Raw genomic sequence first — 18124 nt, 5'->3', positions numbered from 1 at the left:
TTATATTTTGCATTGCATTTAGGAAAGGTTTTCAACTCCAGGATTATTTTTATGTATTTTTAAAAATACGTACATTCACATTGATGTACATAGAACTTATTTTGGTCTAAGGAATAAGGTAAGCTATATGGCTTTATTAGTTTTTCCAAATAGGCAGTGGTGTCCAACATTACCTATTAAACAATCTTTTTCTGTCTCTGATTGGAATGCTGCCTTTCTATACTTTAAGCTCTCTTTTGTACTTTATATACGTTTTTATATGCACATATACATGTATCACATACAATCATGATTTCAATATTTTTTGCCTCTTTTGTCTCATTCTCAACTCCATTTTTGTGTCATTTGTTTCAAAATAATAGCCTCTATTACCCTGAAAAATGTCACAGCTCTTGACACACATTGCCAGCTTACTTTGTGGACTTCATTTGTTAAATTACACTGTACCCCTGTCTGAACAACTATTTTTTGAAATAATTTTTTATTAATGTGATTGAAAGTGCTATTCTTTGATATAATGAACCATTCAGTGTGAAATGTCCATTTAAATTATTCCAAGTTTTCTGCTGACATTTAATGTTTTAACTAATAGTATGAATCTCCATGATATGTACATATACATGAAATCTACCAGCATATTACATGCCTTTCATGTTAAAGGTAAGTGCTCTGGTGTATTTGTTGAAAACATATCCCTCAACTATCTTTTGCTTTCAGTGAATATGCCTTGTGATATAGTAAATTCAGAGGCATTACTCAGATTAAGCAGTGTGCTCATGATTTGGTTTATTGTTAAAAGCACCCATTCTGCAAAATCAAGGTCTGTGGCTGTTGCTGTGTTAGTTACAAGCAAGAGGGTGAGCAGGGTTGTTTCTGTTATGGAAGCAAGTGCTGTAACATCAAGTTTTCTCTGTTCGTGATTGTACCCTGATGTTGTACCATTAACATTTTCATCATTTAAGTTATTTAAGCTAGGTGTAGTGATGTATACCTTCAATCCTACTACTTATGAGGCGGAGACAGGAGGATAAATATCATACTTCTTCACAGTCCCACCTCCCCCCCCCCCCCAATAGTAATCGAATTTCAAGAATTGCATTCTGGAGATACTGGGCTCTGGTCCCTCATGTCTCTTGTTTCTGGCCCTGAGGTTAATAGTCTTTTGCCAAGGTCTCATCAGTGATGCACGGTGTGCTGTTTCCTCAGAGGCCCAAACACAGTGAACTGGTTGGCTCCAAACTACGTCTTAGGATTTCTGTTGCTGTGATTAAACACTGTGAGCATAAACAAGCTTGGAAGGAAAGAGTTTATTTTAGCCTATAACTCTCGGGTCACACTCCATTGCTGAGAAAGTCTGAGCAGGATCTGGAGGCAGGAGCTGATGCAAAAGTCATGGAGGGGTGCTGCTTACTGGCTTGCTCCACATGACTCTCTCAGCCTGTTTTCTTAGAGAGCCCAAGACCACTAGCCTAGGGGTGTCCCCACCCACCATGGGCTGAGCCCTCCCACATCAGTCAAGAAAATGCCCTACAGGCTAATCTGGTGAGGGCATTTTCTCAGTTAATGTCACCTCTTTCCAAATGACTCTAGCTTGTGTCAAGTTGCCCTAATACTAGCCAGCACTGACTGGAACCTTTAAAATTGTGGATCAAGGGCCTGTAGAGATGATTCAGTGGGCCAGAATGCTGAGCAAGCTCTTTAACACAGCACCCTTGTAAGAGGCCAGGCATGGTTAAAGGTGCCAGTGACCTTAGCACCACAACAAGGCAGAGACAGGGATTGCTTAGACACTGGTCACCAGCATAGCTTTGAGACCTTATCGCAAAGGAATAGGAAGAGTGTGATCGAGCAGGCAACCTGAGGTCCTCCTGTGATCCTCCTGTGAACCTGTGCTTGCACACGCGCACACACACACACACACACACACACACACACACAGCTGGGGGTGGGGCAAATATATCTTTCCTCTGAGAAAAGATTAATTTGTATTGAAAATGGTCATTATGTATTTGACAGATAAAGCAGTATTAAAACGTGCATGTTAAACTCATTAGCCACCTCTTTGAGTTCAAGGCCATCATGGTCTTCATAGTGACTTCCAAGCCAGCTTGTCAAAACAGACAACAGCACAAAGCAACTTTCATTACAAAGAAGTTTCGTGTATAATTAAAACAATGAGAAACAGCATTTATTAGGTGTAGTTTATGAGGAGGGATTTGGCATTTACATATTTCTAAGAATATATTTAGCTGGGTGGTGATGGTGCACACCTTTAATCCTAGCACTCGGGAGGATCTATGTTCCAGGGACAGCCAAAGCTACAGAGAGAAACCCTGTCTCAAAAAACAAAAAAATGTTAGACAAAATTTAGTAGTTCGTTACTCTGGATCAAATCGTTCTACAGAAACGCCTGCAATGTTAGGCACCCAGGCAATTTCCCTAACGAAGAAACGACGGGGGATGGGGGGGGGGGCCTGCAGTTGAGTTCAATCCCAGAACCCAGGTAAAGGTGGAAGGAGACAGCTTCACAGCATTGCTATCCTCTGAGCGCGCGCACACACACACACACAAACAGTATACTCAATGGTGATAAAATTTAAAAAATAAATGTAAAAGAAAAATGTCTCCTATCTAATCAAACAAGCACTCAAGTGCGGCTGATAGGCTCATTCCTTGAGGCTTAGGGAATCCTGGAAGCAGCACTTCAGCCCCTCAGCTGAATGTGAATGTGTTCTACACTTGTCAATGATTAAACAACTGTGTAGTGCTAGCATTAAGGACTGTTTGCCTGTAGTAATACACTTGAACTTGCAAGGCTCAGAAGCCTTTCTCCCCCACCGTGATCTTTAAGTGCTTGAAAGAATGCTAGGTCACAGGGATCAAAGAACCCGAGGTCCAGCTGAGCACACACAGGGAGCTTAGCATACACATGGGCTGTCTGGAGTCAGCCTGAGCTGAAATGAGCTTCAACAATGTGGCGAGGTCCTCTGCCTCCAGAGCCTCTTCTATGTGGATCTGTAGGAAGAGAGACCTTTAAACAAACAAGAACATCCAGTTTCCCCTTGTGAAGTTCAGGATCAGTTTTATACCTAAAGTAAGGAAATGTTATGTTCCAAACACGGTAAAGCAATTAACAATTACCACTATACCCATTTTTTAAAATATCTGGCTCAGTGATAAAGGACACCTGCCTTGTACAACCATCATTGCTGTAGGCAGTTGGTACTCACACAAGTAGCATCTTACAGGGCTTGGAAGGCTGCCTCTTCTCCCCAGTCTCCTCCTCCATTATATTGTTACTGTAGCTGAGTCAGCCATCCAGTGTGAAGATAATTTTTACTCCCGACCCCCTTTGCCCTTTCTTCTTTGGCTGGGCAAAGTCCAGCCAGGTTTATTTATAAACCATTCAAAGCTCATTAGCAAACCACAGCACTCAGCAAGCCACCTTTCCACCTCGGTCCCTGCTGCAAAGCGCTGGGAAGAGGCGCACAGGGTAGAGACATGGATGAGGACAAAAGCAGAGACTCCATCCAGATGAGTATGAAGGGATGCCGGACGAATAACGGGTTTGTCCAGAATGAAGACATCCCAGAGCTGGACTCGGACCCAAGCTCCAGGGACACCCCACAGCCCAACGCCGCTGTGAGTATCCCTGATCCAGAGGAGCCCCACCCCAAAGCTGTGCAGCCCTATGCCGGGATGCCCAAGGAGGTGCTCTTCCAGTTCTCCGGCCAGGCTCGCTACCGGGTGCCCCGGGAGATCCTCTTCTGGCTCATCGTGGTTTCCGTGTTCCTGCTCATTGGGGCCACCATAGCCATCATCGTCATCTCTCCAAAATGCCTTGACTGGTGGCAGGCAGGTCCTATGTACCAGATATACCCGAGATCTTTTAAGGACAGCGACAAGGATGGGAATGGAGATCTGAAAGGTGCGTGTTCGGAGCTCAGGACCAAACAGGGAAGGGTGGTTTGTGCCTCCCACACCTAGCTTCCTCGAAACCGTTTAGTGCCTGGGTTGTGGGTAAGCACATTCCAGAATGGCTGGCACCCGTGCCCCTGGGCGTTATCCAAGCGCCACTCAGAAGCCGGCAAATCTTGTCCTGGGTGTAAGGCTATTTGCTGAAGGCCTTGGAGGCACAAGGTTCAATCTCTTGTCCACTAAGCCAATGCACATATCATTCGCTCCTTAATCCTCCTAAAACTCCTAAAACTATGTGGCTGCATATTTCTGCAGAGACTGGCTTTCCTGGTATATGACATAACTTGTCTGGCTGGGAGTTTATTAATAAACACATCGCGTTATACAAATGTGATGTCTGCAGGAGGGAAAGACTGCCTTCAAGTTTCAATCCTGAGAATAAGAGAAAGCTAAAAGGACTAACGCCGAGGTGTTAGCTGTCACCTAAATGGTTCTCTAGAGCAATACTCGTATTAGTAGAAAAATAAAACCAAAATGTTGTATTTTTTAAATTAAGCTAATAATGTTTCATATGTAATTTCGTATCCTCATAATTGAATGCTCCTTCAGGCCAAATAAAAATGAAACTCTACCAGACGACAGTGGGTATAAGCTGTGGACTGGTTGGTAGAGTCAACATGGTTTAGGACAGCAAAAGAACTGGGTGCTCGTGATCCTCTTGCCTCCGCCTCCTTCAGCAAATCCTACCTGAGTGCGCTCACAGAGCAAGTTCCAGGACAGACTCCAAAGCTACACACAGAAACCCTGTCTCGGGAAAAAAAAAAAAAAAAAAAAAAAAAAAAAAAAAAAAAAAAAAACACCAAAAAACAAACAAACAAACAAACAAACAAACAAAAAAACCCAAAACTGGGTGCTGTCCTGCTGGCCTCTAATAGCAGCCCTCAGGAGGCCGAGGAAGGATGGTTGCCATGAGTTCAAGGACAAACTGGGCTCCCCCACACCCCAAAAAAATCGAGAGAGAGGGAGAGGGAGAGAATGGAAGAAAAGGGGGTTCAGTGAGAAGAAAACTACTAGCAAGGAGGTTTGGGTTTTGCAGTGATTATTTGTCTAAAGGAAACATGAAGATGATACAGCAGAGCATGAGAAGGGATGCTCTAACCTGCCTTCACAATGTTACAAGTTCTAGATCCCCAACTCTTCTTAATAACTAATGAAAGACTTGTTTTGTACTTTCATTGCACTGTCTCCAGTGTGTCCCCTCCCTCCCTGCCTCTCTCCGCACACCCTCAGTGCTGGGGGTGAATCCCAGGGCTTTGTCCCGTCCAGCGATGCAAGCTTTCTACCAGTGGCCTATTTCCGCAGCCTTTTCACTCTTAAAATAACCTTCGTGCATCGTCACTATCTGGAGACTAGTCCTCAGGTGCAGCTCTGAGCCTTCATTAACCTTTAGCTTACGCCTTCATCATTCCCCGGGGGCTTTGGACGTGTATGGCCCTGTTGGCACTTCCTGTGAGCACCAGCTGCCTCTCAGCCAGCAAGTGTTGGCAAAGTTGTATTTTGACCATGCAGGACCAGGGATACACTTCCTGCCTCCTGGCCCTGCCTTCCTAGTCTGCTCCTAGGTGGTTCCCAAGAGCACGCAATTTCTAGTCAGCTGTGTTCCTTTCTGCTGTTTCCTGTTATCCAGTAGGTACAGGTCCTCAAGGTCAAGGACCCTGCTCTTCTGGAGAAACCACCCTGGGGTTGGTTTTAGTGGTTGTCTTCTGTCTCCCCAAGTGTGGGCTGGGACCCCCCCCAGTCCCTTGGTGTCTCTCCATCCCTTAGTCTTCCTCTTTTTTCTCCCTCCCTTCCTTGTGGTGGAGCATACCCTTGGCACACCCCCACAACTCCCCACCCCCAATCCCCATCTTTCCTGCCCCCACCTCTGTACACTCAGCCCTATGCTTGCTTCTAGTTTAAATGAAAATATTTCTTTCTTCTTTTCTTTTCTTTTCTTTCTTTCTTTTTTTTTTTTTTTTTTTTTTTTTTTTTTTTTTTTTTTTTTTTTTTTTTTTTGAGACAGGGTTTCTCTGTGTAGCTTTGGAGCCTGTCCTGAACTCGCTCTGTAGACCAGGCTGGCCTCGAACTCACAGAGATCCGCCTGGCTCTGCCTCCCGAGAGCTGGGATTAAAGGCGTGCACCACCACTGCCTGGCTTAAATGGAAGTATTTCTGTTGCCTGTTGATACTCTGAACTGTGACAGCCCCCTGTAAAGACAGCACAAATAAGCAGGCTGCTATAGCGAGCAGCCTAGATCCCTCCGTTACTGGAGTCAGAGCCTGGACCTGGGCAGCCCTAACAGGCCCAGCTCAGCCACTGCTCTCAACAGGCCAATTAAAGAGGGAGAGAGAAAAGCAGAGAGGAGACTGATTCAATAGGCCGGGAAGAAGTCCGTGTTCAGGGTTCCTGACACAAAGCTTAGGTTCCAATAGAGGGCAAGAGGTGCGCACAGCTAAGCAGTGCTGACCAAAGGTGTGGTCCCATCTGTAACTGACTCATCATTATACAGATTCATCATCCTTCCTGGTGCTCTGGCAAATGCTCAGACCTGTAAGAGCTCTCTCCCCAGGAGACAAGCTCCTCCTCTGCACCAGGCCTCTGGCTGCACCAGGCCTCTAGCTGCACCAGGCCTCAGGCTTTTCCTTCTCCCAGCGCGAGATCTCGGGGGAAATTCTAATTCTTCAGGGACCTTTGTTTCAGTAGTCTGATAATGAAAGGGTGTCTCTAGAATGTCTTCACTTGGGCCAGGGCTCAGGGGACTCTGTGGTCTCCTCCACCTCCTGCTAGCTTAGGTGTGGCCTCTGACTTACTTTAGGAAGGCTCATGGGAAACACAGAGAGAACTCCCTGCTCAAGTCTCCGAATCTGCGAATCTGCGAATCTGCGTTTAGGACCGCGAGCTAGAAGCCACAGCAGCCAGCCAGTCATCTCCGGCTTCACGTCCATAGGCCTCCCCTGCCAAGCCTAGCCTCTCTTGTGGATGAACTCCTGCCTTCCTACAGAAGTGAACAAGGGACAAGCCCTCGAACAGCTGCTGTAAAGACTTGAAGCCTGGCAAACGCTGGTGCATACTGGTCTTCTACCTCGTCGTTATAGTTTTGCTCAATCCCTCTTTTCCACGTAACAGGTCTCACTGTTGGCTCAGTCATTTACTTATTTATTGTGCTGAAACCCAGACTAATCCCGTGACACCCCAGCCCACGCCTTTCCTCATCAGCTCCTCTGCCCCAGATGGTCAGGCCTAATGCCCTGGTCCATAAATCACCTTGCACATCTCTTCTCCAGTCCAACATCATCCCGTTCCAGTCACTTTACATTGCTAGAGCAGTACCGTGAAAGTTTTTTTTTTTTCCCAAGGTGAAATTGATTTTAGTAATATATTTTGTTTAATCCAATGTATTTTCTGTATCAACATATCAGCATAAAATATTATTGACGTATTGTAAGTTTTTTCTTTTTGTACTGTGTCTTAAAAATCTGGTTTGTGCCTTCTCCTGCAGCACGTCTCAACCCAGATGAGCCCCAGCACAACTGCTCAGTAGCCACAGTGGCAAATTGCTTTGGTATATGAGCTAGTGTTTTCCAGACTATCTGGGACCAAATGCCACTTAGTTCTTGGGCACCTCGCTCACCCACAATATTGGTTTTAAACATGAAAATCAAGAGCTAAGAACGGCTGTTGCTCAGTTATAGGGTGCTTGCCTAGCTCTGGATTGGATCTGCATCGTTGAATAAGCTAGGCTTGATGGTGTATGCTTGTATGTAATCCCAGCACTGTGTGTCCTGAGCATGTTCATGTGTGTGTGTGTGTGTGTGTGTGTGTGTGTGTGTGTGTGTGTGTGTTACCAGTTGCAGAGGCAGGAAGATCAGAAGTTTAAGGTTGTCCTGGGTTACATAGTAGTTTGAAGCCAGCCTGGGTCACTGGAGACCCTGTCTCAAATGAGTGTGTGTGTGTGTGTGTGTGTGTATGCCTACACTATGTATATATATTATGTGACATATTTTAAAATATGTATTTGTATTAAAGGTAAAAAGTTATGCTAGAAGATTGATGTTATTCATAGGACTAGATTGCTGTCTGAATTTTACTCAAATTCAATAAAATTGCTAACATTTTAGCCTTTGATATAAAAATTTTTATTTTAGCTGGGCGGTGGCAGCAGCGGCGCACGCCTTTAATCCCAGCACTCGGGAGGCAGAGGCAAGCCTGGTCTACAGAGTGAGATCCAGGAAAGACACCAAAACTACACAGAGAAACCCTGTCTCGAAAAACTAACAAAAACAAAAAAATTATTTTAGACATATTTTCCTTTATTTTTATTTTTAAAAACTTTAATTTATGTATAGCAATACATTTTGCATATTAAATAACACTATAAAAATGATTTGATATAGTTGTTTTTTTTTTTTTTTTTTTTTTTTTTGGTTTGTCGAGACAGGGTTTCTCTGTGTAGCTTTGCGCCTTTCCTGGGACTCACTTGGTAGCCCAGGCTGGCCTTGAACTCACAGAGATCCACCTGGCTCTGCCTCCCGAGTGCTGGGATTAAAGGTGTGCGCCACCACCGCCCGGCTTGATATAGTTTTTATTTTTTTTATTTTTTATTTTTTTTTTTTTTTGGTTTTTCGAGACAGGGTTTCTCTGTGTAGCTTTGCGCCTTTCCTGGAACTCACTTGGTAGCCCAGGCTGGCCTCGAACTCACAGAGATCCGCCTGGCTCTGCCTCCCGAGTGCTGGGATTAAAGGCGTGCGCCACCACCGCCCGGCGATATAGTTTTTAAATAGAAGAAAAAAGTGGAAATTTTTCAGCTTATAAATCCCGTCCCCCAAATCAAAGTTTTAAAAAATTTACTTTTCCTAAGAGGGTCATTTAGACAAATGTGTTCAGTAACTAATCATGTCTAATTTTTGTTGTTGTTGGGTTTTTTTTTTTTTTTTTTTGAGACAGGATTTCTCTGTTTAACAGCTCTGGCTGTCCTCGAACTCACAGAGACTCACCTGCTTCTGCTGGTGGTGGAATTAAAGGCACGCGCCCCCCCACCCCCACCCCCCCACCCCTGCCCCCCCATCATGTCTAGTTTCTGTCTGTATATTTAGACAGGTGTAAGTGTGGGTACAGTCTACACCTGAGAAAGGTTGTAGGGTGTCAGCACCCACATTTAGTCCCAGTCCCAGCACCTGGGAGGCAGAAGCAGGTGAGTCTCTGTGAGTTCAAGGCCAGCCCGGTCTACTCGGAGACTTTCAGTCCAGCCAGGGCTACACAGAGAGACCCTGTGTCAAACAAAAAAGGAGGAGGAGAGGGAAGGAAAGGAAAAAAGAAAGAAGGAAGGGAGGAAAGAAGGAAGGAGGAAGGAAGGAGGAAGGAAGGAAGAAGGAAGGAAGGAAGGAAGGGAGGGAGGGAGGGAGGAAGGAAGGAAGGAGGAAGGCAGGAAGAAGGAAGGGAGGGAGAAAAGGGAAAGGAGGAAGGAAGGGAGGGAGGAAGAGAGGAAGGAAGGAAGGAAGGGAGGGAGGGAGGGAGGGAGGGAGGAAGGAAGGAAGGAGGAAGGGAGGGAGAAAAGGGAAAGGAGGAAGGAAGGGAGGGAGGAAGAGAGGAAGGAAGGAAGGAAGGAAGGGAGGGAGGGAGGGAGGAGACCAAGATAAGGCAATGTTAGGTGTCATGGAAGAATGGAGTGAAAACAGACACATGGGGCCTGAGAGAAAATCTAAAGCCACTTGGTTTTTTTAGCTTTCTCTCCATTGCCCCTTTTCCTCTCTTCATAGTGGGTGTCAAATTCAACTGTCTGAGTATTGAAAATAGCAAGAATCTTTTTCTTCACTGAAAAAAACCCAGTGTGCTATTCCTTTGAGACAATGATTGTGAGGGGTAGGCTTCCTTTCTGATGCCACTGACCGTCTGACATTTTTTTTTGTTATCGCCATCTTATTTTATTTTGAATGCTTCAAATAACAAAACCGAAGCCGGTTTGCTCTCTCCTTTGCCTCTCTTCTCAGGTATCCAAGAGAAGCTGGATTACATCGCCTCTCTACACGTAAAGACTATTTGGATCAGTTCCTTTTATAAATCATCTTTGAAAGATTTCAGATATGGCGTTGAGGATTTCCAAGAAATTGATCCTATTTTTGGAACAATGAAAGATTTTGAGGATTTGGTCGCCGCCATCCACGACAAAGGTAAAGGAAATGAGAAGTGTGGGGGAGAGAAACGTGGGTCGAGAGCATCCTGACTCCCGGTTCAGGCTTCCCCCTCTTCCCCTTAACTGTTGTCCTTCTCCCACGGTCTGTTCCTAACATTTGAAATGATTTTACTCGTTAGGTTTAAAATTAGTCCTCGATTTCATCCCAAACCACACCAGTGACAAACATCCTTGGTTTCAGTCGAGTAGGACTCGGAGCGGGAAGTACACGGATTATTACATCTGGCACAACTGTACTCGTGAGAATGGTGTAACCATCCCTCCCAACAACTGGGTAAGGACGACCGAGGAGCAGACAGACACTGGGCAGCTCTAGACCAACCCGAGCGGGAGATGGGTGGAGCCCTTCAAGCAAAAGCTTCCAAGGATGTAGTTTAGAAATAGAAAACGCCGGGTGGTGGTGGCGCACGCCTTTAATCCCAGCACTCGGGAGGCAGAGCCAGGCGGATCTCTGTGAGTTCGAGGCCAGCCTGGGCTACCAAGTGAGTCCCAGGAAAGGCGCAAAGCTACACAGAGAAACCCTGTCTCGAAAAACCAAAAAAAAAAAAAAAAAAAAAGAAAGAAAGAAATAGAAAACGTTTCCCAAGTGGCCTTTAGATTCCCAACTTCATCGCTGAGCTGATGGGCTCTGGGGTGTTGTACCCTCCTCATTAGCATCTTTTTCCATTTCGCTCTCACCTCCCACCTCGTCCAGCATAGGTTCTGGGGCTCCTGGATGGAGGTAGGAAAATAACAGTTATTTTTTTTTTTCTACTGTCTTTTACCACTCTCCAGGGTCCTTTGCCTTTTTGACTTTTTGGCCCCCCTGCTGGACATCAAAAGCAAACAGAGTCATCACTTTCTCCTTTCCCGAACCTTGGTACTGAGCCTCTGGACACATCTGTTGTCATCATCCCTGCCTGAGCCCTTACCTTGTCTTGGGGGGTTGACTGAGCCCAGGGCATCAGCACGGTCGCCTTGTCTTCCAGCTCCCTGCTGCCTCCTTCCCACCCTATTCTTAGCAGCAAATGCTACTCAGAGAGCATAAGAGCCGTCGTCCTTCCTACTTGCTCCAGGTCCTTTCTGTCTAGGCGGCCAGATTTAGCAAATAAGAGCCCCACACATGCATTTAAACCTGAGTTTTAGACAAGTAGTGAAGGAACTTTTAGCATAAAATATTGTACAGGCCAGGTTCTAGATTTGCATGTTCAAAAAGATTGCGAAGGGACTGAATTAGCTACAGACCAGTAGCTGATCATTATTCCTGAAAACACGGCAGCATAGCTGCAACTTAACCCTTGCATTGTATTAAGTGGTAAGATTAATGCAGAGATCTCATGAATGAAGATGCAAACTCTCCGTTTTTACACAGGAGACTTGAGCACCTGCCGATTTGGTGTCTGACAGGGTCCTGGAAGCCTGGCTCTCCTAGGATACTATGCTGTCCCTGAAATTCAGGTTTGCTGGGCACCCTATAGTCCAGCAGCAAGTCGTCTCTCGTCTCAGGCATGATCCTCCCGGTCAGGCCTGTTTCTCTCTTGTTTTCTCCCAAGTCATTTATTCCAGATTCTCTTGCCCCATGGAGTCCCCCCTCTTCTCACCCTGACCTTCTCTGCTGGTCCTTGAAACCAACTTTCATCCCAAACACAGAGTCTGCATGCTTCATGACTGACTACGTGACCTCTCTGTAACTGCCCATCCGCCAAGCTCAGTTCATGATGGCACCATGCAGCCCATGGCAGGCCATCAGCCCATCCTGGCGTGTTTATTGTCTTAACCAACCCATCTCCAAATTAACCATTGTTAAAAGGCTATTAGCAAACATCTGTTAAACGTTCTGTGTGCAGGCTGTCTATTAAGGGTCTTACATTCATTAATTCATCCAGTCTGCCCCTCCAATTCTACAAATTAGATTTTAGTACCTGTCTTGCACATAGGCAGAGCGGGGTCACGGAGCTGATGAATGAAGGGGCTGAGGACTGGATATATTCAGTGCTGCTTCAAAAACTCACCACTCACTCCTCAGACCAGACGATCTCTTGACTACAGCACATGACAGCTTTTTTTTTTTTTTTTTTTTTTTTAACCACCACCTTTTCCATCCATCCATCAGCTTTCCACTTGTAGGCAAGGCTGATTTTTCTAATGTAAAACGTCAATACATGCCTGGAGAGATGGCTCAGCGCTTAAGAGCACTGGCCGCTCTTCCAGAGGACCCAGGTTCTCTTCCCAGCACCTACACTGGATAGCTCACAACTGCCTGTAACTCCAGCCCTAGGGGATCTGACATCCTCTCTGGCCTCCATGGCCACACACACAACATACACACAAACACATATGAATCCATATAAATAAAAATAACTCTTAAGATGTTAGCACATATAAATAGATGAATATGATGCAATACTGCTCAGCAGTGCAATGGACTACTAGTTGCGGGGGCTGGAGAGATGGTTCAGCTGTCAAGAGTACTGGCTGCTCTTCCAGAGGACCTGGGTTCGATTCCCAGTACCCCATGGCAGCTTACAACTCCTGTCCTGGAGAATCTGATGCCCTCTTCCAGTTCCTGTGAACACCAGGCACACATGCAGTGCACGGACATACATGTAGATGAAACACCCATATACATAAAGTAAATAAGTTAAAAAATATTTTAAAGAAGCTCATGTTACCCTATGTATATGAAATTCTAGATAATAGAAGCTACTTTATCAAGTCAGGGAGTTGATGAGTGTTGACTTATTTTTTTAACCTACATTTTTTATTAGATTTATTTATCTTGTATGTGGGGGATGGGAAGGTGGGGAGCAGGTGTTCCTGTACCATGGAGCACACACAGAAGTCAAGGACAACTTGTAGGAGTCAGTCGTCTCTTTCTACCATGTAGGTCCTAGGAATTTGCTTTGCTTATGTAATATGCCATCAGCAGTTAATTTTTAGTTGTCTTTACTTTGAACTTCATGAAAAGTACAGCTTTCTATAGCTTGTTTCTTTTTTTTTTTTTTTTTTTTTATAGCTTGTTTCTATTACTCATTTATTTATTTATTTTTTGGTTTTTCGAGACAGGGTTTCTCTGTGTAGCTTTGGTGCCTTTCCTGGAACTCACTTTGTAGACCAGGCTGACCTTGAACTCACAGAGATCCGCCTGCCTCTGCCTCCCAAGTGCTGGGATTAAAGGCGTGCGCCACCACTGCCTGGCTTATCACTCATTTTTGGAAGGATCTATTCATGTGGTTTTGGATAGTCATGCTTCACATATTTTCCCTGTTGCATATTGCTGTATGTATTATATATATATTATATATATATATAATATGTAAATATTCCATGGTTAACTTAATCACTCTTCACTTAACAAATAGTGGACTGTTTCCAACTTCATCATTAATCATGTCCTGTGCATGCTTATTAACCAATTTTGAGGCTTATGAGCAAAGTTTTCTTGCATTAAATAGGTATGATGTCACCATACAGGATGCTGCGTTACTCCCTTGGTCAAACTATATTTTTTGCCATTCGGGTGAACATAAAAATCCCATGTTTTTAATGTTCCACTTATCTAATTATTAGTGGTTATGTAACTAATGTAGTAAGTGTGTGGTTGTGGATGACACTGAACATCTTATACATTTAGTCTCTTGGGTGTCCGTTTCCGTGAAGCACTTATTTCTGGTTTTCTCAATTCTCTTTTGGGTTGCTTATTTGTAATCTTTTGTTGGTTAGGCATGATGTAAGTACATCATCTTGACTCATGTCCAGGTGGCCCACACAGCGAATGGATGATGATAAGTTTCCTTAAAAGACAGCAGCTGCTACTCACTGTGGCCAGTTGCCATGGAAACACAGACCCCATGTGACTGTGTCTTCCAATTAAAAAGAAAAGGATTTAGATGGGGTAACTCCCCCTCCATCACATTTTTTCCATTTGCTCTCTATCAAGACATGAACAAAAGTCCTGAAATAGAGCCCAAGAAACTCTCATGTTTAAGGGTAGATTGAGACAGATTGACCAGAGATAATGAGGGACCAGCCAGAGAATCTGGACATGCAGTCATGCCCCTGATCCCTGCTAGCAAGAAGATATTAGTCATACTGTCAAACACATCTGAGTACTGGCGCCAGAAGTCACTAGACTTTTATTCCAGAAGACTAGTAGAGTTTTAAGTGATTCTTTGGGGAGTCATCTCTGGCTTCATGCTCTAAGACACAATATAGGCAATCTTTCTCCATGATCTGCTTCACATACAGGAGTCTTGAGCCTGAGCAGCAGATTCAAGGGAATATGTGAGGAATGGTTGTTCCTTAAGTTGGTCTTGACCTGAACTTGAGAGCATCAGCTGGTGTTGTGGTTGTTAGGAATGGTGTCTACTTGCTAAGTACTTCATAAGCACTTTTGTGGAGCATTAGGGTAAAATGTGGGGATGTTGATTTAACTTAGTGCTCTCCCTGGGTAGACAGCTCCCGGGATTTATGCACCGCCTCATGGGGCTGGGATGGCTAGGTCACATCTTTGTGGACAAGGCCAATGCAGGAATGAGTGAGGTAATGACGCATTCTTTTCCATTTGCCAGCTGAGTGTGTATGGGAACTCCAGTTGGCACTTTGACGAGGTACGAGAGCAATGTTATTTTCACCAGTTTTTGAAAGAGCAACCTGATTTAAATTTCCGAAATCCTGATGTTCAAGAAGAAATAAAGGTGAGTGTGGACACCCACACAGACTTCTCCACTAGTGGGGCCTAAGTGGTTATTTGAAAAACTCTGTGTTGACTGAACAGCTGTGTAGGCAAAATCAATCAAAGTGTATCATTAAATTCTCAGGCTAAGGTGTCAAATGCAAATATTGACATGTGTTGGTGGCTCCTTTCTTCATCTAAACCAGAGTAATGTAAATAATAGGGACACAGCGACCTAAGCTGGAGGTGATCTTTGGCCTGAGGTGATTGGCTGGTGTGCTGTGGGGGAGTTGAGAACGCAGGCTTTGGGGGCTGGTTCCTACATGTGCAGTAGGCCTCTGGGTGAATTGTTGGGCTCCTTCTGGTCTCAGATCCTCAACCTATGAAACACAGTCGGTGGCGATATTGCGTTTGTTCAGAAGACAGGAAGAGAGAATCCATGCATCCATGTGCAGTCCGTCTGTGTTTACTCAGTAAATACTGGCATGTTGCTCGCTCTGTGCCAGGCCCTGTCTCGAGCATTGTGAATTTGACAGTGGGAAAAAAAAAAAACCTCATCCCTCAACCAGTCTCTGGAACACCAAGGGAACAATGACATTACTGCATGCAAGACATTTGAGACGGGGCTGAATGTTCTCTCAGGGAAGGGGCATTGGTGTGCCAGGGAGAGCTTGCTTTTCCAAAGAAGGGGAACCCTTGGGACAGATGCTGCTGAGATGAGAAATGGAGCCTAGGGAATGAGAGTTCCAGGCAGGGTGGGGTGGGGTGGGGGTGCAAAAAAACCTCAAGTTCAGTTTTAAATTTTAGATAATGAGTAATGCAATTTGGAGGCTATGTCTACTAAAAGAAAAACCTGTTGGTTACTTGAAATTAAAATTTAACTTGGTGTCTTGTATGTTAAGTGGCAGCCCCACTTGTGAGCTGGCAAGGCTGCAGGGTGAGAGGCAGGGAGCCAGAAGTAGGAGATGTGGGCTAGTCAGATCTGCAAGCGCATGCTGAGTCGCTGAAGGTCCTCTCTGGCTCCAGGATGGGAAGGTTCCTGTTGCCACCTTAGTGGACTCCCACCAGAGTGATCCTTATTTTCAACTCAGGGAATAGAGCCATGTTCCCACTCTTGACACTGCTGTGGGTGGAGTGGGTGGGAATTTAGGGGAGCCGGGTAGTGCCAGGGGGAAGCAGGTAGGGAGGAGACAGGACAGGTTTGAGAGCTGTGGGCAACTCTAGTAGAAAAGCAACTGTCCATGAAAGCTTGGGTTTATTTCTGAACCCTTAATTCTGGTCCATTCTTCTATGTATCTGTTTCTATGTCAGGATCCCTGTCTGGTTACTGTAGCTTTGTAGTAAGTTTTAAAATCAAAAGTATGATTCTGCTAGGCACTCTGCCTTTAATCCCAGCACAGAGACAGAGGCAGGAGACAGAGGTAGGAATATCCCTGTGAATTCTAAGTCAGCCTGGACTATATAGTGAGTTCCAGGACAGTCAGGGCACATAGTGAGACCCTGTCTAATAAACAAATAAATAAGCATGAGTTCAACTTTGTTTTGGATATTGCATGACTATTCTGAGTCCTTTGCATGTCCATATGAATGTTTGTAGCAACGTCTCAATTGTACAAAGAAGCCTGCTGGCATTTTAATAAGAACTACATCAAGTCTGTAGCACATTTTGAGGAGTACTGACATCTTCATATTAAACCTTCCCATCTATGAACATGGTATGCCTTTCCATTGTTTAAGTGCTCTCCAAGTTCTTTCTACAGTGTTTTATAATTTCAGGAAAAAAAGGTCCTTCTGTTTTCTTTCCTCTCCACCCTCCCCTCCCTCCTCCCTTGCCTCCTCCCCTCTCTCCTCCCCTCCCTCTCTCCCTTCCTTCCTTTCTCTTCCTTTTCTCTCTTCATTTTTTCTAGTTTTTCTCATTCTAGACAAGTCCTTTACCACTGAGCGACACCCCCACCCCCAGCCTTCTGCACTCCTGTTTAGGTATTTATTCCTGTGGACTCCTTAGGCTTAAGACCATAGAAACATGTATGAGGTTTCAATGGATTGCTTAGGAGTCTGTTCTAGAAACAGGCACCCTGAGTCAGGGCACTCTTATTTCAGTGAGGTAGTTAAGGTCAGCAGACTAAGGGTTGGCTTTAATCTTGGTATGGCAGATTGTCTTCCATTACCAAAGTTCACTGATAGATCCCTCTCCCCCACCCATACTCATTAGTCACTCACTATATGACAAGTAATTTACCGAGCTCTGTTGATGCTCTTAAGACATTATAGAGAAGGAGCCTCCGGGAGGTAAAGTGGTGTGTCTTGGGAGACAGGGGTAGGATTCAAGCCTAGGTTTGGGGACTGGAGTTCACCATCCCAACCACACCCAGGTCCTGTGTAGAGGCACCATTTCTCTCTGCGTGCTTCTCTTTACTTGCAGTTTTCAGTCAGGAATTCGTAACTATGTCAAGCAGTCAGTTTAACAGGTACTGGACTCTCCACGCCCTTGTAGTGACAGTGATAGATTGTCTGCAGATATTTAAACAAGTGTTGCATATTTTGACCCAGGGTGCTGGTGGATATATCAATGATTCTTTGATTAACTTGGCTGTTCTCTGGCAGGCATCCGGGTAGTGGGTCTGTGAATAGAATTCTTACTAACTAGTCCCCTAGAATGAAAGCCTCCCCGCTCCCCGCCCGGTCTGGACCATTACTACCTTATCCAGAGGTTAAACATTGTTTGGAAGGGGAGTCAAGATTCACTATGAGGAGTAAATAAGAGTTGCTGAGAGGCTGAGGTGAGGGAGGCTCCTGGACCGGACCTTTCTCAGAGGGCTTGTCTGACGCCCTCCTGCCCTTCCTACCCGCAGCACTTATCTGTACAGTAGAGCTGAGCAGGTTAATAATTTGCAACTTAGGTGGTTAACAGGGAGGAGGCATCTGGATGGACTTCTGTTCACATAGCAACTTGAACTTCTGGAGGCTGAGCCTTCTCCCCTGGCGGCCATCAGCTCTCAGCTATTGCCCCCACAGCACTGATACACAGGGGTCTTCCTATTCGTCTCTTCCCTTCCCAGTGGCTGCTGGGACCTCAGAGTCTGAGTGCTTTCCCCTGGAGAAGTTAGAAGGCCCCAGAGGTGCTTATATTAGATAGTAGTGATTTATATTAGATAGCAGCATTTTGTACACGTCCAGCCACTCTGGTTTCTACCTGCCTTCCAAATCACCCCCCTCCCCTTTGTGATGGATGAGGAACCAGAGCAGGGTACAGTGACCAGTGGTGGTGTGTTAGAAGAGAAAACATCCCCAGTGGAAATCCGGACAGTGTGGTATCATGATAG

General features: G+C 45.1%; 1 protein-coding gene across 1 annotated transcript in view; it reads left to right on the top strand.

The window, feature by feature from the left end:
- The first annotated feature begins 3501 nt into the window (after nt 1–3501).
- The window catches only part of Slc3a1 (solute carrier family 3 member 1), a 33788-nt gene continuing 19165 nt past the window's right edge, over nt 3502–18124 (top strand). Inside the window, exons 1-4 of the mRNA XM_059248355.1 lie at nt 3502–3928; nt 9945–10124; nt 10267–10421; nt 14698–14823. Of these exons, the coding sequence (XP_059104338.1) occupies nt 3502–3928; nt 9945–10124; nt 10267–10421; nt 14698–14823 (888 nt within the window). The remainder of the gene's footprint in view (nt 3929–9944; nt 10125–10266; nt 10422–14697; nt 14824–18124) is intronic.

The sequence above is a fragment of the Peromyscus eremicus genome, chromosome 22, assembly GCF_949786415.1.
Source record: "Peromyscus eremicus chromosome 22, PerEre_H2_v1, whole genome shotgun sequence".
In the NCBI taxonomy this organism is placed as follows: Eukaryota; Metazoa; Chordata; class Mammalia; order Rodentia; family Cricetidae; genus Peromyscus; species Peromyscus eremicus.
Note: the sequence above shows the minus strand (reverse complement) of the source record. Positions and strands in the feature narration are given on the sequence as shown.